The sequence below is a fragment of the Lissotriton helveticus genome, chromosome 10, assembly GCF_964261635.1.
Source record: "Lissotriton helveticus chromosome 10, aLisHel1.1, whole genome shotgun sequence".
Lineage (NCBI taxonomy): Eukaryota > Metazoa > Chordata > Amphibia > Caudata > Salamandridae > Lissotriton > Lissotriton helveticus.
In genome coordinates, this window is record NC_136071.1 from 555,427,371 (window position 1) to 555,450,090 (window position 22,720).

Here is a 22,720-nt window from a genome sequence, read left to right on the forward strand (position 1 = left end):
GCCAGAAAAATTAAAAAAGAAAGTCCCTCAGCAGAAAGCAATTCTGGTATTTTACTGACCTCTGCAGGTCGTTTTCTATCAAGACAGTTAAATAGAGGCAGTTGAACAGATAAAAAGTCCCTACGCGGAAGCAGACAAGTACTAGGGATGATCTCCAGAGCCCTCAAAGTACATACACATATAAGTATATAATAAAGTATATAAGTATATACTAAAGTATATACAAGAGGTCTCGAATGCTCCACCTAACAACTCAAATCTGAATAACAGATTTGTTGCAGTAATAATAAAGGGTCTAACATGACATTTGAAATGTATTGAGCTTGTACAGCGACTGCATAGATGTGTACAGCAGTCCTGTAACTAAACAAAGTCGATATTTCTACCCCTATTATGGTATAACTTATAGCGGGCGCTTCATCACAACAATATATAGAAAACAACCTGTGGTAGGAGTTGTAAAATGCACAAATGCTAGATTTCCTACAATAGCATGGAAAAAAATATTGGAAGGAAAACACAGCTGCCCTTTAATTATGCTCGTGGCCTGCCTTTCAGCTTAGCCGCTGCCTGTGCAGCAGGCATTGTGACTTCAGAACTCAACTCCAATTATTACAGTTGAGCAGTTATGTCATTTAGAGATCACAAGTCACCTGTGATAAGGAAAATAGACAGAAACGTTTATTAAGGGATTGCAGGTTCCCTGTAAATTATACAATTATCAAGAATACCAGAGAAATAAACAAAGCATGCTGTCAAATACCTTCTCCTAGACGCTGATTGCTAAATTCAGATATCAATATAGCAGAGCTTTGCATAGTACGCACAAGGTCAATTACTCCAAATAGCCAATGGATTAGTCTCCCTGAACAGAATATACTTTGCCTTTCAATGTCAGTACATTTTCGATTTCACAGTCCTATCAATAAATATAACTTTGCACAAAACATTCTGAGCTAACTAAACCGAAATGCCACATTAATATTTGGGCCTTGACTGTGCGCCTCATAAATTTAGCGTGCTGACCATTTTCATTGCCCATTTAAATATTTTACTTTATATTTAGCAGTCAGCCATCATCAGCCAATTATGTACCAAGAGGGAAAAAAGAAATCACAAACTAAATAGGAAAAGCAGGTTTGGTTCTCAGTAAAAATATTCTTCATGGCAGACAAAGTGGAGGGAACTTTGTGTTAATATATTTCGGCTTTAGGAGGATCCCCACTAAAACTTTTTGGATGAGCTAAGGGAATGATTGGGGAGACTGCATATATGAACAGAGTAAATAACTCTGTAGCCGCTGTGAATGTGACTCTAACCCCTGGATTAGTGTCATTCGGCAGTGAGGAAGACCTACGGATAGTGCATCTAATCGTTGAAAAAAGAGTTGAGACTCTTAGTCTTTTAATCTCGTCTCTCAAATTTGTATTCCCTTCCATGGTAAAGTTTAATTGTTCTTGCATATTTTCTAGTAACACAGCTAAATTCTTTAAAACCAATCCTTTAGCCATATCTGCTCGGGTGAAGCCTTCTTTTTGGCACTTCAATATGTCAAGGATATTCACTAACCTTGTGCCAGAAACCACAGGAGCAGATGAGCGTTCCACAAAGCCACTGTGCGTAAATCCACAAAGAAATGTTTAAATTCGAGAGGCTGCCTCTGAGTCAACTATGTCATCTTCTAAACATCATCAGTCACCACCTTCCAATGTTTCATCAGTAGAGCTGGATGTTCAGATAACATTGTATCTGAAATATGATACACCGTTGTAATTTTCTTTTCTTTCACACACTTCACTCAATCTCACTTTCTATTAACATCCACTTTCAGGCCTCTTGTTCTCCCTTTACCTAAAACTCCTGAGGAATTAGCTTCTCTCAAATTCTTCTCATAAGTGATAGATTTTCATAATTTTATTTGAAAACACTGAATTCCAGTGTGTCTATTCTTGTAAGGACTCTCTCGGGTAACTGCAAGTTACTTTTTCTTTCTGTAGAAATTCTCTATATTTATTTCATTCTATAATTCAATCACCTTGTTAGAAATGGGATCTCTGGTTGGCTAAGGCTTGCGCCAAAGCCAGGCAGAAACCACCACTCTAGTCAGGGCAAGGGAGTTACACGCCAAAGATAACCCCTGCTCACCCCCTTGGTAGCTTGACACGAGCAGTCAGGCTTATCCCGGAGACAATGTGTAAAGCATTTACGCACGCACAGAGCAACAACACCCCAAGCACACTACAAAAGGAACTCCACACAAGGTTATATCAAAAATAGCCTTTGTATTCTCAAAACACATTAGAATAGTAAACACATAATATACATGGTGCCACCTGGCATTAGGTCATATCTACAAGTGAATTATTTACACATGAGGGGCCCACTGGACCACTGTCAGAACCATCACAATGCGAACTTAGTAAAAGTAAAGCAGATCATAAGCGTACAACCAGTAACCACTGGTAACCACTGTAGTTAGCATCAGCCTGTACCATAAACTACATTTTGCAATCATCTCACAAGTCTAAACGCATTAGACCCTAACCTCCTAAGCATAACTCACATTAGAGGCATATTCACACAGTGAAACATAATCTTACTAGCATAAACCAGAATATGCAAAACAACCTCATAATCATATCCCACATTTAGAGGTATAACACAGGGTGCGTAATCATACTACATACATTACATTTCCTAGCACCACATCACATTAGGGCCTGGTGCCCTATAAATCTAACAATCCCACTGCCCATCTCTAAAATGGGCTCAAATGCACTATGTCCAAAGAGTCAGGGCTGCTGCCTAGGCAGCGAAAGTCAAGGGTGCGCACTTTGCGCAAACCTAAACGTTGCAGCTGTCCACTATTTGCTGGGCAGCTGGTAAAGTATGGGGCAAAGGAGCACATCTCACTCCTTACTCAAAACATGCCCCCAAAGAACTGTGCACCTAAACGGTGCAGCTGCCCACTACTTGCTGGGCAGCTGTAAATAATGGGGAAGGCCTGGCACCTCTGTGCCACTTCTGTACCTCTCAGGGACTCGCTCAAATAACTGCGCAACACGTTGCAGCTGCCTGCGCTGGTGCGGCGCAGCTGGGGATAGAACAAATGGGCCCTGGCACTACTGTGCCCTCTGGGCCTTGCTGTTGCTCTTAAAACAATATTGCCCCTGTTGGAGCCACACAGGGCTCTAAAATAACTATGCCCAAGCTTTGGAACGGCCCGCTGCCATCCGGGACGGCTCTGGAAAATGGGACCGCTATTGTGCCTGGACAGTTAGGGGGACACGGGTCCCTCTGGGCATTTCACCAATCATGTGCCCCCTCAGGAAATGGCCACCACTAGAACACGGGCTCCTCTGGCCCTATGAATAATTATGGCCCATGTGGCAGCTGCCCTCTGGACCCCCACTGGGCTTGGAAATAACGTGGTCCCCATTGTTGGAGTGGCCCGCCCTCTGGCGGGACCACTCGGCACCACGGACCTTACAGTGGTCGGCACTAGCAAAGCACCTAGCCTCCCCCTCTGCCGTCTCAACTCATCGGTTCTGGGGGCGCAGGCAGCAGTCTTCTCTCGGCAGTGGCAGCAGGCGGGGCTCTCTCGCTCCGAAGAGCCTCCCGGGTGATCCGCTGCATCGCTCTTCACCCAGGCCCCCTCCTGGGACCCGGAAACTTCTCCGGATACCGCGGGCTCCCTCCGCTTATGGGAGCCCCCCCGACAAGCTGCAATACTCTTTGCCTCTCCGCCCGGCAGACCAGCGCGGCATGGCATGGCACGGCTTCCCCCAGGCAGGGGGAAGCGGAAGGGAAGCACACCAGGCCCCGCCCACAGTCAGGCGGCGCGGGCCTGACTTCCTGGTTTTGCCGCAGGCCGCGGCGGTGAATCATTTTTCCCGGGGCATAATGAGGGGTAGGCGCCCTCTGCTCCAACACCAATAGAAAGAGGGTAGGCACCTGCTAGGGGACAATAAAATGCCGCGAAGAGGGGGGAATCCCAAGGCCGGGGATTCCCTCCAGGGTAATCGTAGTGCTTCTTCTCGGTTGCAGGGAGCACAGCGCCAGGGGAAAACGCTTCCAGGAAAATAGAAGCAAAGCGCTCACAGGGCGCTAGAGGCCAAAGCACAAGGGTCCCAAAGAAGAGTCCTTAAAGTATACAGGGGCAATGCAGGGCCCAGGGAGGCAAGCCCTCCTGGCAGCCCCCCCTGGGCCCCAGAAGCAGCACGCCCGCAAGGTCAGGGTCCAAAAGCAGAACAACATCATGGGGTCACAGCCCCTTCTTTTATACAGCATTTCCCTTTGTTTAAAGGTACAGGGTTTGGGGGAACAAGATACAACTGGTCAAGGGCAGCTTTGGAGCACTTTATTGTGCTCAGCTCCTCTCTCCATTGTCAGGTGGGGGCTAGGTGCTCAGATGCACCACATGGGGCGGAGCCAGCATTGTGGTGCGAAGGCACAGCCCTATTCAGGTCCCAGGTGCAACTCCTCCCTCCCATCTACATGCAGATCTCCCTATTCACCACCGGGCAGACCCAGTCTGGCTCCTGGAGCCACTGACATTATCCAGCACCTGTCAATCACAAGCCGGACATGCAATTCACATCAGGCAGGCAGACACACAGTACATAGAAATTCCAACTTCAAAAAGTGGCATTTTTCCACCAGTCACCATAAATCTGCGCACACCATTGCGCAGCATTTATTCTCACGATTTCACACATACTAAACTCGCCCATGCACTCCTCACATATCAGGAATTACCATGGACACACATCCCCCATGCATTCCTATGGGAGGGCAGGCCAGTCTCACCACACGCACTAGGAGAGCGCACGCACTTTACACTGGGCCACAGTGCTAAAGTGTGCAGAGGCCAAAAATCACTACCATCATGTCAGAGCTCAAGGCAAAAAGTTTAGGGGTGAACCTGCCAAAAGGGCGAAGTCCAACACACCTTAATTGGTTTGTTTCTTCTTCCTCTCTGGCAATTCTCCTTTCAGCAATAGTTGTCTTGGAGAACTACTCTTGTGAGCATGCCTGGGTGAGCACACTGTAAAGAAACTGTGGGCTGGTACCAGAAAATTAGGAATATCTTCTCAACATAAGCCTGTCAGAGGGAGAGCAGAAACACGACACTGCTCTCCGTTACGAAAAAAGTTAAAGTGTGCCGTTTCTGCGGGGCGCAAGCACATTAGTCTTCTGAGCGTTTGTGCAGAGGAAAACTAGAACGCTAACCCTACTGTTCCAAACATGGAGGCTGCCATGTAAGGAAAGGAGCCATATTGATAATACAGCATCATAATCATTTGTTCTTTCAAGGATCCCAACTCAGTTTTGAATAGCAGGGTACGTGATAGATTATTGTGATCTTCTCTTGACGGAATGTCTATTGTCTTTTTTGGCAAACAGTCTGTATAGGGGCAAGTCTGAGGCTCTTGACACCCAGATTGTTGTGCTTATTGGGACAGTGTTTGGATCTCAAATCTCCTTGTTTACAGAGAAGATAAAGTGTTGTCATAGTGTCTGCTCGTACTTTGACAATATTTTGTCTCATCCTAGGTAGGAATGATTTCAATGCTAGTCTGACTGCCCTCCGTACCAGGAGGTTTATATGTAAGTTTTGGTCTTGTGATGACTATACTCCACTTACTGATATATCCATTAGGTATGCTCCTCAGCCTTTCATAGAGGCATCTGTGGTTAAACGAAAGCATTGTTTGATCTCATCTATGTGTTAGCAAACCTATATGCTTTTTTTCAAGACCATGTGACCAAGAGGCCAATAATTCTTTCATCATGTTGATTATCTGTGTATAATCGTCCCAATTGCCTGTAATTTGTCCCCACTGCTAGCCCTAACCTTCTTGAAGGGATCTCATTCTTAGTCTGCAAGGCAGTATGAGTGGGATACAGAAAGAAAGTATTCCTAGTAATAGTTTGAATGTTCTTACTGTTATTCAATTTTTTAAACTTATTTCCTGAATCACTGTGTATTATCTTTTTATTATTTCTTGCGATGGATACTCTTTTTACTGATTTGCAGACATATTTGCTTCTAAGAACAATATCTTCTGGATAGGCACTATGACAGACTTGTTGACGCAGAGGGTGAAATCTTATTTCTTTAGTAGGTGTTGTGTTTGTGACAGTGCAGTTACTGTTTACTGTGGTAATGGTGCTTTCATAAGCCAATCGTCAAGGAATGGATATAGCTTCGTCCCTTGACAACACAAGTAAGCAGCTACTGGAGCCACTGATTTTGGTGAACACCCTGGGTGGCAACTTCAGACCTAAACAGAAGTGATTTGAACTAGTAGTGTCATCTGTCTACCAAGAAACAGAGGTTTCTCTATTGCCTTTAATGGATTAGCAGATGGAACCAATCATCGTCTAGATCTAGTGATGTCATATAATCATTCTTGTTTAATGAACTGCAGTACACCCAGCAAGAATAACATTAAAGTCTGACTTTTTACAAACTGGTTTAGTGTTCTGAGATGTTGAGTGGACCTCCACTGCCTATTCCTTTTACAGATAAGGAAAAAATTTCAATATAATTCAAGGTTTTTCAAAATTTTTGGCACGGTTCTATAAGATTTTAGAGCAATAACTTTATTTGTTATTTCAGTGCCTCCAAGTGGTGGTACTTCACTTTGATGGGAGGTGTCTTTGGTGTCATTGATGTAAATTCTATTGTGTGCCCATGATGAATTAGGTCTAACAACCATTGATCTGAAGCTTATGAGTTTGACCATGTGGAAAAATACAGCCTTATCTTTCCTCCCAACCGCATGGACGTTGATGGGGGTGGGCTGTTCCAGTCAGATTCTTCGTCAGTCATGACACTTGCTTGTAACTGCCTATGTTTCCTTTGCTGTATATTCGTTGTTTGCCTCCTTCATTATTGTGTTTTGGTTCTAGATTATCTTTGCATATAGGGACGGAAAAAAAATGAAGTGCCTGGCTGAAATGATCTGTCAGTACTCATGTCTAGTAGTTAAAATTAAGGTTGTTCCCTTGTAAAATTCCTAAGGGTTTTACCGTGCCAAAATCAGTTTTAATTGTGTACTGGCCCCAAGCTTATTTAATCTCTACATGGCGGACATTACCAAACACATACAGGTGGGGGAAGGTCACCCACCGAACTTGGCAAACACCCCAATTCCCTTTCTTCAATATGCCGACGACATAGTCGTGTTGAGTCAAACCCCAATAGGGCTGCAAAGAATGATAAACAACCTTGTCATTTATTTGGAGCATGAAAGCTTGGAATTAAATAAAGAAAAGACCAAAGTAGTCCGCTTAGTAGATCCGAAGAAACCAACATTCAAATGGTACGCAAACAGTACCCAAATAAAGGAGGAAGTATCCTATAAATATCTAGGATTAAAATTGGGGCGAGGCCCGACCAACAAAAAACATAAAATAGACCTAAAGGCGAAAACACACTCCCTGATCTATGCACATCGGTTATTGCGGAAAAAATTGAGCTGTCCAAATTACACACACTTGCTAAACGTGATGAAATCACAGACCTTACCCACCTTGTCATACGCATTGGCCACCTGGTGTGGCAAAGAAGCGGGGCTGCTAAATAACCTATAAACAAAGGTATATAAAGCGGCTCTAAATCTTCCAAAATCAGCCTCACCAGAACAGGTACGCCTAGAATTTGGCCTGCTGAATCAGAAATTTCGCAGTATGGGTACTTTTGCGAAACTTTGCCACAAATTACGTTTGTCAGAGGAAGGCTCACTGGACAGCCTGTGTTGGAATGAAATCGAAAACCAGCAGAAACAGTCTACACTAGACAGCTGGGGAGACTTCTTGTTGCAATCCTTGAGGAGTTTAAAAATCCAATCAACATGGGATTCAATCCCGGACAGAACCAGCTTTGATAAGACAACAAACAACGCTGTCAAATGGGAATAATTTCTTGAAGACAAATCGATAATTTCAGGTGGTCAGTGATAAACTCATATTCTGGGCCAAAGCCACAGCCTTAATTAAAAAGTCATTTTAATGAGAATCTAAAACAGAGATATATAGAACACCGGCTGGGCTTACAGCCTTCTAAGGACTTGCTACCATCCTGGAAGGGCAGTTATACAGACCCTCAGTGTCGCCTATGTGGGTACCAAAATGAAACATTACCCCACCTGCTATGTGTTTGCCCAGCTCTTATGGACTTAAGGAGACGACTTTAAAAAAACATTTTTAATAAAATGAACATTCGTACATGCAGGCAAGCTGTAATTCGATGGTTGGAGGGATCGTCTCCCGTGTTGGCTTGTAGGGGGGTCAAATACATGAGAAAAGTAGAATCGCTCCTACGACAAGCGGAACATGGGGAGACAAGAGATGTTTTTTTAACATGTACAAAATAAGCAAATGTTTAACGAATTTCAACGATTATCTAATGCACTGTAATTTTTTAATAATTGGAAACAATACATTTTGACTTTGACAGTTTTAATTGCCTTGAAGGCCTATCTACATGTGATCCAAATAAATATTGGCTATTAAGGGTATGTCTTTGAAATTTGACTGCATCTCTGTTCAGGCGGTGATGCTGCACAGCCAGATACATCGTCTTAAGAAGCGCTCCATTGTCATTTGCTTGAAAGCAGTGATGGATGCCCTAAAGCTGAATTTAAGGGGGCAGCAGATTTGATTTTGCCTTCTCTGAGAATTGTTTTTTGATTATTCTTTGCAACCCTCCTGGAGTTTGTCCAGACAAAAATGCTATGTTGTTCTATAATTGTTGGTCATATCTCAACAGGATAGCACTTGCATAGACTTTTTTAGCCGCTGTTGCAGCAAATGCTCCAATTCTCTTCCCCATTTCATCTAACCTTTTGTCTTCCTTGCCAATAGGTACCACACATGGAGTCGCTGGGTTCTGTAATCTCTTCTGCTCTGCTGCCAAGATCACAGAGTCTTTTCTGACTGGTTCAAAAAGACGCAAGTGCTGTACTAAGTGTTTTGAATTTCTTTTCTATTTTTGTAGTTAACATTCATCCATTCCTGATGCACGATTCCTAATGCAGCTAAAGCTAAATCAAGTACTTGGATTGTTCTGACTGATGCCCTGATGAACCAAAGAGAAAAGATTTTTTCCTCTACTGTTTGCATGGGCAAATTAGGTTTTTGATCATATCTATTAACTAGCACGTGAAAGGTGTAAATGTCATTTAGTGGGGAGTCTCTTGGAATCAGATCTGGGCTTGTCTGATGTGCTGACACAGTCTTCTTGATTATCTTCATCGAAGGGGTGACATAACCTGGGAAATTATCCCCTTCTTCATGACCTGGATCAGAATATGAATCATGTTCTATATCTCTTCTTGGCAATTTTGTTGGATGTTACAGAGGAAGATTTGTCGGACTATTTTGTAATTAACCACAAGGAGGCTTTTTATTTATGTATGTAGTTTATATCACTAGTAAGTTAACTTTAATTAAACAAATTGTTAAATTGTAATGGTTTTAATTGCCTAAACAATAAAGATGAATTAGTCTGCCTGACGTTGATGCGGCGTTTGACTGCACATCTATCATTGATCTAGGTGTAAATTCTAGAGGAGGCGCCTGAAGTAGGCTACTGGTTTGGTAGGAGGCAATACACCATAAACACTTGGAATACATTTTTACATGTTTTGGAAAAATTCCATGTACACTTGGACCATTTGGGAGTGAGAGGTCTCTCTTATCTCTTATAGCGGTATTTCTGATCGTTTACCATTGTAGGGGCTCTTGGTAGCCATAAGATTCTTCTAGGTCTGGAAGAAAATGGATTTTAAGTTTGTGTGGCCCCTCCGCTTGAGCGGCATAATACAATCATCAGAATATATTTGTTTCCTAATCGACTCCTGATCTGAGAACCTGTCACCAGGATAGGATGACGGCACTTAATCATCTAGGAGCTGTTCTGGTGCCATTCTTATTAATGATACCAACTGTGTTAGAGGCAGCATACAAGCTACTGGCATCTGAGACAAATCAGTGGACACTATAGATGAGGTCCCTATCACGAACAGTGATGACTAGGATAATATGATAGACTTTGTCCCAGGCAATGTAGATGCTAGTTATTTCGTCATGGGAAACTTCTGCGCCAAGCCTCCGTCAATAGAGGTGGTTTGGTAATCGATAACATCTTTGTCAACAGAAGTGCCTTGCTTGTTGCCGATAATGACAACTTCCACAATGTTGGCATTTTCTTAGTCGAGAAGGAAGATTCCATCAATGACTGAGCCATCTCTGGGTGCTGATTTGTCGATGAAGATTGTTTCATCCACCATGAGGAATGTTTATTACCAGTAGACAGTCTACTCTTCATTGCCGACTTAGTCTACGATGGGACGGCTGGCAACAATGAGACTTTCACTTTTGAAGCAATCGTGGATTGTGCCTTCATTGTTCCTCTTTCAGTCACAGAAATATAATCCATTGTTACAGACAGAGGAGTTATACTTTGCCTTTCTTTTCGCTGACGAAAACGCTGAAGTCAAAGGTGCAACCCCACCATGACCAGAAGTCTGACCTTGCAAGGCAGGCACAGAAAGTATTTTGGTGGGAGATAGACTGGGTACTGACACAGCCCCACTGAATGCTTCTCTTGATCTATTACCTTCCTGTTGTGCTTCATACACTTTAAAATCATTTTTCTGAAGATGCACCTAGAGATTTGACATTGAGGAAGCAGAGAAGCTGCTGTTTTGGTCTTTCAAGGTTTTGGAACTACAAGTTGAACATAAATTTCAATTTTGGGGTTTGTGACCAAATTTATATGGGCAATAAATACATTTAGTTGTAGTTAATCTATGGAAACCTTATTGGCCCCACACATTCCACGTGGCTTGAGGAGTGTCAATGGCCATGTGAATTCTGCCATGGTTTATTTCTTGAAATGAAGATTCTAAAATTGCACTTCAAGCTGTCAGGATGATAAAGTAGTCGAATGGTGACTCAGACGGTTAATCAGATGAGTTCCTGTCAAATGTTCAGTAGGGAGAGCAGAGCAGAGCTCAAGGGATTGCCTGTTTCCTGAGCCAAGCAGTAGAAAATCAGGCAGTTGGGACTACGTGGAACACCTGGAACATTAAGCCCTTCCACCTAACTCTGGCTAGCGGTTGGGTCACATAATGTGGATGGCCTAGAAATGGTTTACTGAACTTTGTGCATTTGTTTTAAATGCTAACTGCTGCCTTGGTATACTGCTGTACTAACAATGGCCACCAGGGGTTCCCACCCTGATGTCAGGAGATAATTTAAGCATGAGTACCTATGAAAGAATCAATGCTGCAGAACAAGGATGACCTTGATGTAAACAGATGAATTGTTCTTTTATTAGTTTGGGCCAAGTGATGGTGAGATGAGATCCTGATCTGTCATGGCACCCTTGACCTTCTGGTGTGTCACTCCCTCCACCGCTGCAGCGCCTCCACCACCTCGTGTGCCAACCTGCCCTGAGCCTGTCTCTGCTTTTCTCCGTCGGTGCCTGCTGCCCCTCGCCGCCGCCTCCTCCGACGCCCTCCTGACTGCCTGTGCCCCGCGCGCCTGGGAGCCCTTTTCCACATTCTAGACCCGTGTGCCTGAGCCCCCCGAGCCCCCTTTTCTTCCTGTGCCCGGGTGCCTGCTGCCCCCCTGCCACCGCCGCTTCTCCTTTTCTCGCAGTTTTTCCTTCTTTTTTCCCGCCCGCCCGCCGCTGACCAGCCTAGGACCCGCCCCCCGTGCCCATTCGCTGCCCTTCTTGACCCTCCCTCCCCACCTCCCCCTTATATGGCGGCCGCTGCGCGGGCGCGCCGCCGGCGCGCCGAAGGCAAGCCCGTCTGCGCCCGTCCGCGCCTGGACCGGGCCCAGTGCCAGAACCCCTGGCCCTCACGTCTGCGACATCGACAACACGAGTCTCCGCTACGACGCCAACACCCTCATCGCACTCAACCAAGGAGGGCCCGCCAACTGCTACATAGCCACCCCCAAGCGCACCCACGGCCCTTTCACCTGCCAAAACTGCACCTTCACCTGCAACATCGACGCCAAAGCACCTATGGCAACGGGATCCAACCAACTGCAATGCATCCTGCTCAACACCCGCTCTGCAAGCAAACACGCCGTCGAGCTCTGGGACCTTCTCACCACCACAGCACCAGACATCGCCTTCCTGACCGAGACCTGGCTGAACAAAACCTCCGACCCCGACATCTCTACGGCCATCCCAGACAGATACAAGATCTCCCGGAGAGACCGCACCTACGGAATCGGAGGAGGAATCGCCATCATCCACAAAAACACCATCAAGGTCTCCACCAACACCGACGACACCCTCACCACCGCCGAACACATGCACTTCAAGATCCACACAGACCCCAAGACCACTCTCAGAGGCATCCTCGTCTACAGACCTCCCAGCCCACGCCCCCAATTCTGCAACTCCATCCCCGACTTCATCAGCACGCACGCACTGACCTCCACCAACTACATCCTGCTCGGCGACCTGAACTTCCACCTGGAAAACAACAACGACAGCAACTCCTCCACCCTGGTCGACAACCTCGCCAACCTCGGACTGAAACAGATCGTCACCACCCCGACCCACATCGCCGGCCACACGCTCGATGCCATCTTCTCCTCCAGCCCTCACATCACCTACGACCACAACTCTGAGCTCACCTGGACCAACCACCGCTGCGTCCACTTCACCTTCCAGAAACCCATCACCCACCATCGCACCCCACAGATCCCCCGCCGACGATGGGGCAAAGTAACCAAGGAAATACTGGAAGCTCACCTCGCAACCGACCCTCCCACCAGCCCCACTGACCCAGAGGATGGAGCCCGCATCCTCAGACACTGGATGGAAAAATGCGCCAACACCATAGCACCTCTGCGACAACCCACCGACAGAAACACCAGCCAGAGAGCAAGCTGGTTCACCCCGGAGCTCCTGACCTCCAAGCACGCCTGTCGGAAACTCGAGAACATCTGGCTCAGCGACAGAACTTCCGCCAACCACACAGCCCTCAAAGACGCCACTCGCAACCACCACCGCCTCATCAGGACCACCAAAAGAGCCTCCTTCAAAGACCGCCTCGACAACAATGCACACAACAGCAAAGAAGTCTTCAGCATCGTAAAAGAACTCTCCAATCCCAGCTCCTGCACCAACGACATCCCGCCGTCGCAAGCCCTGTGCGACACCGTCATAACTTTCTTCCACCACAAAATCACCGACATCCACAACAGCTTCGACACTCAAATCAACCCAACGCACTGCACCACGTCGAAGACACCCACTCCCACCCACCACAACCCTCTGACCACATGGGCCAACGTGAACACCGAAGATATAATCAAGACCATGAGCACCATCCACTCAGACGCCCCATCGGACCCTCTTCCCCACCACATCGCCAACAAAGCCAGCAGCCTCATCGCACCCCACCTGTGCAGCATCATCAACCTCTCCTTCGAAACTGCCACCTTCCCCAAGAGCTGGAAGCACGCCGAGATTAACGCCCTCCTGAAGAAACCCAAGGCGGACCCGAGCGACCTCAGGAACTTCCGGCCCATCTCCCTGCTTCCGTTCCCAGCGAAAGTCATCGAAAAGACAGTCAACAACCAACTCACCCGCTACCTAGAAGACAACAACATCCTGGACCCATCCCAGTCTGGCTTCCGCAGCAACCACAGCACTGAAACTGCCCTCATCGCCGCCACAGACGACATCAGAATGCTCTATGACAACGGCGAAACAGCAGCCCTCATCCTCCTGGACCTCTCCGCCGCCTTCGACACCGTCTGCCACCACACCCTCCGCGCTCGCCTCTTCGACGCAGGCATCAGAGATAAGGCCCTGGACTGGACCACCTCCTTCCTCACCGACAGAACCCAGAGAGTCCTCCTCCCCCCGTTCCAATCCGGAACCACCAAGACCATCTGCAGCGTCCCTCAGGGGTCCTCCCTTAGCCCGACGCTATTCAACGTCTACATGGCTCCCCTCGCACGCATCGCCAGACTACACGACCTCAACATAATCTCCTACGCCGACGACACCCAGCTGATCCTCTCCCTCACCAAGGACCCCCTCACCGCCAAATCCAAACTGCACCAGGGCATGAAGGCCGTCGCTGCCTGGATGGAAGCAAGCCGGCTGAAACTGAACACGGACAAGACGGAGATCCTCATCCTGGGTCCCAACCCCTCGGCGTGGGACAACTCCTGGTGGCCCCCCTCCCTGGGAGCCCCCCCGACACCGACCAACCACGCACGCAACCTAGGAATCATCCTCGACTCTACGCTCAGCATGACCAACCAAGTCAACGCCGTCTCCTCCTCATGCTTCCACACCCTTCTCATGCTCAGCAAGATCTACAGATGGATCCCGACGAACACTCGGAAAACAGTCACTCACGCCCTCATCAGCAGCCGACTCAACTACGGAAACGCCCTCTACGCCGGAGCCCCAAACAAACTCATCAACAGACTCCAGAGAATCCAGAAGGCCTCCGCTCGCCTGATCCACGACGTCCCCCGCAGAAACCACATCACCCCCACCTGAGAGATCTACACTGGCTCCCCGTTAACAAAAGAATCACCTTCAAACTCATGATCCACGCACACAAAGCACTACACAAGGCCGGGCTCGCCTACCTCAACAGCAGACTATCCTTCTACGTACCCAACAGGAATCTCCGCTCCGCCGACCTGTCCCTGGCCACCGTCCCACGCATCCACAGAACCACCTCCGGAGGCAGATCCTTCTCCCACCGCGCCGCCAAGACTTGGAACGCCCTCCCCCTCCACCTACGCCAGACTGCTGACCTCCTGGCGTTCAGAAGACTGCTCAAGACCTGGCTCTTCGACCACTAGCTGCTTCTCTCCCCCCCAGCGCCTTGAGACCCTAGCGGGTGTGTAGCGCGCTCTACAAATTTCCTGATTGATTGATTGATTGATTGATGGCACGCCACAGAAGCACAAATTCTTGATTAGTGGATTTTAGGAATGGCAAGTGTAGAATCCCACAATTTACAAGGCCTGTAAATGCCCCAATAAACATGAGAAGACCCTGGAACTGTGGATGAATTGTTCAAATTTCAGACACTGAGTCTGAAGTAGCTAATCTGGAAATGGTTTATGTAGCAACAAAGAACATGCATACAGAGTACAACTCGCGAGTTGAATTCTGATTCCTTTGATAAGCCACATGATGGTATATACCACCAGTGTTTTTTATTTCAATGATTACGTGCATGTTGGAAGGTCATTTATTACATTTTACACTGATTCTATTTTTTTGGAATTAAAGGCATTCAAATCACAGGATTGTTTGTCATCAATGATAGTCTCTGAATTGTCCTTCTTCATATAATTACCATACATCCAAAACTGACATTTACCATAGTTTAAATGATTGTTAATTAATACATTTTTGTGCAATTAAATTTTAATTTAAGTCCATTATGTGCCGACGTCAGAAATTTGAATAGGATATAGAGATATAAAGCAACTAGTTGCAGTCACAAGTTAAAGCATTGATCAATACCAAAAATAGATTTCAAATAAAATCCACACATACCCGAATTTTTACCAAATGCCTTCTCACTTGCTTGCAGGGATTCCAGAAGGTTTAGAAAAGTTACAGCATCATACTGAGAGAGATACAGTAACAAGGTGCGCAGCACTTTCAAATCCTGCACCAAAGACTTTGTCTTGGCTCCCAGCTGGTGCCATATGGGATCTAAATAGTGACGAATTATCTGAAAGTTACAAGGAGAGAGTCGAAGGGGCTTAAAAGGTACAGTCACACTTAACATGAAACCATAGAATACTAAACAAGCTGTTTCAGCCGCTATGTCAGAAAGGAAAATAGTAATGCAGTGGTACTACAATGGATATCTATACATCTTCTTTTCAAAGTACAACAGCATCACCAACATATAGACATGCTAAGGGTACCGTGGAGACCTGAAAGCATTGTTAAACTTCTTTGAGAGCCGTATATCCAGTGTTTGGCAGATACACTCCACGTACAATGCTTGTATTGTAGAATTTTACTAAATTAGCCACATCAGTATCACCTCCACTAGAAGACCTTACCATACTTAAGAATCCCATGCAAAGTAAACAGTAAAAACAGAGAGACTGACTTACAAATCAAATTTTATTCACAAATTACAACAAATTCATCTATGGGGGCAGGTTATTTCAAATCCACTTATCTTTTTATTCCTCCTACTTAAGATCATTACTTAGCACACACTACTAAGCAGTAACAATGTGAAATAGTGGAGAGCATGGAGGAATGAATCTTCTGCTGAAAAGGATTGGGAGGTAAAATGACCAATTTCTGCCTCCTGCCTTGAGTGAGACGATTCAAGTGTTACTATTTGCATAAGGGATAAGCCCATTTCAAGTGGCCAACCTAAATAATATGACAATCATTTAACATTCTTACTGTGCAAGACTTTGATACAGTCTTGAAGCCGATTGCCAGGTCTTTATGGAAACAGATGCCTGCCATAGTTGACTTTTAAAAAGGTCTAGTGTGCTTTCTACTCTCTGAGCACATCCAGGTCTATCTCACTGATCTTGTGAATTCATTTGACTATGGGTAACCTCATTGTCTTGCCTCTGCTTTCAATATGCATATAATGCACAGTTGTTGGACTGTGTAAAATACGCAAGAGGATTGTGAAGGGTTGCCTCAGCAGTGTCCACTCCCATGTCAGAAAAAAGTCAAAAAAAGACGGTGCACGTTGCTGTAAGCAAGCAAGCCAATGTGGTTTAAACGAGAACAGGATTTAAACTTCCTAAAATGTCAAGCCATTCTAAAGTCCACATTGCCTATCTACATTTTCCGATCGGTCTCCTTTTTATAACCAGAATTTCTATTGGGTTACAAAGAAAAAAAAAACACATAAATTAGGTGCAGCAGCTATAGGATTATGGCATAAAGTTAATGTTTACTCGTTTGCATTTTTTTAGTTGGACAATTACACGAGTGACGAAAGCATACCTTGTCAAATGACCTTCCAATTGCATTCTCCAAAGACAGATCTTCCACTTCAAGTGCTGGATTGTAGCGCTTAAGTTCTTTAAGACATGCATTCATTATGTCCAGTATCGAGGACTGGATGGCAAGCATGGAAGGAGTCATGGAAATGTGCAGCTCTACTACTTCAGGCTTATGTTTCTCTAAAGACGAGTTTATTGCAGCATGAAACCTAGACATAGAAAGGAAAAAACATTTATTTTCGATGTATATACAGACAATATGCAGAATTAAACTTTACAAATTATCAATCTAAAATAAAATAAATAAAATGTAGTGCTTATATAGCGCACGTATCACCCCCAAAGAGGTCTCAAGGCGCTGTACACATACCGCTGTGGAACCCTTCCTGGCCTTTCCCTGTGAACTGCCCACTCCTGGGCACCCCCAAGGTGAAGCCAGGCATCCTAGCGCTGTTGGGGCCGTTGTGGAGATTAAGCAAACTATTGCCCAGAGTTGCAGAGTGGGACCCATGCTAAGGCGCTGTACACATACCGCTGTGGAACCCTTCCTGGCCTTTCCCTGTGAACTGCCCACTCCTGGGCACCCCCAAGGTGAAGCCAGGCATCCTAGCGCTGTTGGGGCCGTTGTGGAGATTAAGCAAACTATTGCCCAGAGTTGCAGAGTGGGACCCATGCTTAGAATAGGCACCGAGGCGAGAATTGTCAGGTCTGGGGAAATTGAGCCCAAGACCCGCCGAGGCGGGAATTAAACCCTGGTCCGGGCCAGACCTCTGCATGCGGGTCTGCTGCTCTAACCATTGAGTCACACTTCTCCACCAAATACATACACACATCTAAATATGAACATACAAAGGTCGCCTGATTTGTGCACGGTCATGACCATGTTCTTTCTGATGGCACACAATACCACATTTCCACTCATTTCTCAATTCTTGGCGATGCCTGTGGATTGTTCACTGGCCCAAGGTAGAAAGGAAGGGTGAGAAGGAAAGGAGGGAGGGTAGGGACAATTCATTGTCAGACACACATTCATACACATATGTATACAAGAATCGATATTTATAGTAGTCCTGGTGCTCCATGATCCTTAACCTCAGTCCAAGCTCCTTGAAGTTTCTCTGCAAAAATTGGAAATCTCTGTGGAAGTCAAAACTCTAAGCTCAGATTCCATAGACTGCTTCTTTGGCAGTGTTCTAAGTACCAATCTCTGCAGTTTCCCCCCGTGATCATTTCTATGTACATAGATTTATAAACTTTCAAGCAGGCCCTCCATCTGCCTGCAACGCTAATGCAACAATGTAAAAAGTTCAATGGTTTCAGTGTGTGAGGGTTTCCTTCTCCAAAAGATCAGAGGTGTGCTTTTAGTTTCCCTACCTACTCAGGCCTTCCTCTTTACTCACCCTTTCTTATTCACATATTGGAATGGCAGACGATGCCTTGAACAGGAAAGTGAGGGTGTGCCTGGTGACCACAGCAGGACAATGCTGACTGAGGAAAGCACAATGAATGACATTTTGTATTGTATTGTATTGTATTTTTATTGTATTTAGCTTTTATATAGTGCATGCTGTCACCCTACGGGTATCCTGGCGCTCAGACTTGAAAGATAGACCTGCACGAAGACCAAAGCAGCAGTAGGGGCAGTCTAAAGGTCCGACTTGGGGAAAAGCCAAGTTTTCAAGCCCTTCCTAAACTCAATCAGAGAATTAGCTTGTCTAATGTGCTATGGCAACCCATTCCACAGTTGGGCGGCTGCCGCACTGAAGGCCCTCCCCCCCATCCTGGAGCGCCTAAATCTGGTAGTCACCAGTAGGCCAGTGCTAGAGGATCAGAGTTGCCTTTTTGGGATGTACCAGCTAAATTTCTCTTGTAGAGGGATAGGGCCTTGGTTATGCGCCGCTCTGAATACAATACAAAGAGATTTGAAGTGTACCCTTTCCTTGATGGGCAGCCAGTGAAGGTCTCTTAGCGCCATCATGTTAGAAGACCTACGTTTTCTGTTCAGCACCATCTTTGCCGCCATGGACTGGACTCTCTGCAACCCCTGAAAGATGTATTGCGGTGCTCCCAAATACAGGGAGTTGCAGTAGTCCAGTCTGCTCAGCACTATATTCCTCACTACAAGGGCGCGCGTATCTTTAGGGAGTAGTGGAAGGATCTGGCGCAGCATACGCATCAAGGAAAGGTATACCCCCACAATTTTGTTGGCCTGCGATTCCATTTGAAGGTTGCTATCCAACAAAACTCCCAGGTTGTGCACCGTTTTGGCTGGGGTCAAAGGTTCCTCCTCCGGTGTAAGCCTAAACTGCCGAGGTAGCTGTTGGGACATTCTGGCCGAGGGGCAGTAGACCACCTCTGTCTTCCCTCCATTAAATTGTAGGGAGTTATCCCTAAGCCATCCAGCCGTCTGCCGCATGCAGTCCTGGAATAAATCCATCGATATTGCCTGTTTCCCTTCAAGGGAAAACACCAGCTGGGTGTCATCAGCGTAGTTGATCAGGTCAATGCCAAAGGATTTAATTATGGGGAACAGAGGCTGGAGGTAGATGTTAAACAGAACAGGGCTGATCGCAGAGCCCTGCGGTACCCCGTATTGCACCGGAGACTTGCTGGAAGTGAAAGGTGCCAGAGTCACCATCTGTTGTCTTCCGGATAGATAGGACACTAACCATTTTAGGGCCTGCCCCGACACCCCTATGCTCTCCAGCCTTTCCACCAGTATTGCATGACTCACCGTATCGAATGCGGCTGACATATCGAGTAGCACTAAGATGGTGTCACTCCCGTTGTCAGCTCGCATTCGCAGATTATCCAATACGGTCGCCAGGGCGGTCTCTGTACTGTGACCTGGGCGGAACCCAAATTGGTCCCTGTCCAGTAGATGGTTGTCCTCCAAGTAGCAAGAAAGGCTTTTGCTAACTACTTTTTCCAGAATTTTAACAGGATAAGGCAGGAGGGAGATGGGTCTAAAGTTAGCTGGTATCTTGGGGTCCAATGAAGGTTTTTTTAACAGAGGTGTTACTACTGCCAACTTCCATGCCTCAGAAACAGTTCCCGTTTCCAGTGATTGACTGCAAATCTGTTGTAACCAGGGAAACGTTTCCTGGCCTACAGTTTTCCAGATTTTGTATGGAAGGGGGTCGAGTGGGGAGCCAGAGGACACACTATTGGCCAATGTTTTAAACAAGTCGGCCGTTAGAGCAGGAAATTTATCCAAGAGCGTATTTGCCCGAGCCGCTTCCTCTGGCCTCCGGGTCGAATTGTCCTGATCACTGCTGTTACTGGGGTTTAGATCACCCGCTATTTTCACGATTTTATCTTTAAAGTGAGCAGCAATCTCCTCGCACAGTTCTTGCGAGGCAGCTACCTTCTTGCTCGTGCTAGTTGGACATGAAAGTTCCTTAACAATTTGAAACAGAGCTTTTGTACTGTTAGAGGCTTGTAAAATGGAATTGGCATAGTAGTTTGATTTAGACAGAGCAATTGCCTTTTTATACAGAGTCAGTACCGACTTCAGAGCTGTCTTGTCTGGTACCGAGTATGTCTTTCTCCATTTCCTCTCAGCTTTCTTGCACAACAAGCGTAATGATTTTAGTTCCTCATTGTACCAAGGAGCTGAGGCTTTTTTTCTGTTTTTAAGGCTCTTTACCGGAATTATGGGGTCCAGGGTATTGGCTATATGATTACAGAGAGTTTCGTAGTTCTCCTCCACGGTAGTGGAGGGGGAGAAGAGATTTACATTAGTAAAAGGCTGTAAATTGTTCTTATCCAGTTTAGCCCACTCTCTTCCCCGTCTGTATGCTACTGGGCAGCTATCATTGCTCTTAGAGTTGGGGATCTTGATCTTAAAGTGGATCAGGTAGTGGTCAGTCCAGATTTGTGGCAGTATCTCTGTCAATCACGGCATTTATAAAGCGCGCTACTCACCCGGGAGGGTCTCAAGGCGCTGGGGGAGGGGGACCGCTACTGCTCGAACAGCCAGGTCTTGAGCTGCCTTCTGAAGGAGAGATGGTCCTGGGTTCGCCGAAGGTGGGTGGGGAGGGTGTTCCAGGTCTTGGCTGCCAGGTAGGAGAAGGATCTTCCTCCGGCGGTGGCTTTGCGGATGCGTGGTATGGTGGCAAGGGCGTGGCTGGTCGATCGTAGCTGGCGGGTGGGTGTGTAGAAGGTCATGCGGTCGTTGAGGTACTTGGGGCCCAGGTCGTGGAGAGCCTTGTGTGCGTGGGTGAGGAGTCTGAACGTGATCCTCTTGCTGACGGGGAGCCAGTGCAGGTCTCTCAGGTGTCCGGTGATGTGGCTGTGTCGTAGGATGTCCAGGATGGGTCGTGCGGAGGCGTTCTGGATGCGCTGGAGTCTTTTTTGAAGTTTGGCTGTGGTTCCGGCGTAGAGGGTGTTCCCGTAGTCCAGGCAGCTGGTGACGAGTACCTGGGTGACGGTCTTCCTGGTTTCAGTGGGGATCCATCTGAAGATCTTGCGGAGCATGCGCAGGGTGTTGAAGCATGAAGATGAGACGGCGTTGACTTGTCTGGTCATCGACAGGGAGGAGTCCAAGATGAAGCCCAGGTTGCGTGCGTGGTCTGTTGGCTTGGGAGCGGTGTCCAGGGCCGGGGGCCACCAGGAGTCGTCTCAGGCGGAGGGTGATGATCCCAGGATGAGGACTTCCCTTTTGTCTGAGTTCAGTTTGAGGCGGCTGTTCCTCATCCAGTCGGCGACGTCTTTCATCCCTTCGTGTAGGTTGGCTCTGGCGGTGGTGGGGTCGTTGGTGAGGGAGAGGATTAGCTGGGTGTCGTCGGCGTAGGAGATGATGTTGAGGTTGTGTTGGCGTGCGATGGCTGCGAGGGGGCTCATGTAGACGTTGAGGACGGTTGGGCTGAGGGAAGATCCTTGTGGTACGCCACAGATGACTTCGGTGGCCTCGGATCTGAACGGGGGGAGGCGGACTCTCTGGGTTCTTCCGGCGAGGAACGAGATGATCCACTCCAGTGCTTTCTCTCGGATCCTGATGTTGCTGAGGCGCTTCACTAGGGTGTGGTGGCAGACGGTGTCGAACGCCGCAGAGAGGTCCAAGAGGATGAGGGCCGCTGTTTCCCCGTTGTCGATCAGGGTTCTGATGTCGTCGGTGGCTGCGATTAGGGCGGTCTCGGTGCTGTGGTTGGCCCGGAACCCGGACTGCGAGGGGTCGAGGGATCCGTTTGTCTCGAGGAAGGCGGCAAGCTGTCTGTTGACGGTCTTCTCGATGACTTTGGCCGGAAAGGGAAGGAGCGAGATGGGACGGTAGTTCTTGAGGTCGGTGGGGTCCGCCGTTGGTTTCTTCAGGAGGGCGGTCAGCTCGGCGTGCTTCCAGCTTTCCGGGAAGGTGGCGGTGTGGAAGGAGGAGTTGATGATGTTCCGGAGATGGGGTGCGATGATGGCGTCGGCTTTGTTGAAGACGTGGTGTGGGCAGGGGTCGGTTGGTGATCCGGAGTGGATGGAGTTCATCGTGCGGGTGGTGTCTTCGGTGCTGATCGGGGTCCAGTTGCAGAGGGTGGTGGTGGCGGGCGTTGGTTCGGTGATAGGGTGCGTTGTCTGTGCGTTGAAGCTGTTGTGTATGTCGGCGATCTTGCGGTGGAAGAACGCGGCGAGTGAGTTGCAGAGGTCTTGCGAGGGGGTGATGTCGTTGTTTCCGGCGCTGGGGTTGGAGAACTCTTTGACGATGCTGAAAAGTTCC

General features: G+C 47.2%; 1 protein-coding gene across 2 annotated transcripts in view; it reads right to left on the reverse strand.

Moving 5' to 3' along the window:
- ERCC4 (ERCC excision repair 4, endonuclease catalytic subunit) overlaps positions 1–22,720 on the reverse strand; it is a 338,934-nt gene that overhangs the window by 151,599 nt on the left and 164,615 nt on the right. For both annotated transcript variants that reach the window (XM_078663097.1, XM_078663096.1), the window contains exons 4-5: positions 17,018–17,225; positions 15,578–15,758 (exon numbers count right to left, since the gene is read on the reverse strand). In XM_078663097.1, the coding sequence (XP_078519223.1) occupies positions 15,578–15,758; positions 17,018–17,225 (389 nt within the window). The remainder of the gene's footprint in view (positions 1–15,577; positions 15,759–17,017; positions 17,226–22,720) is intronic.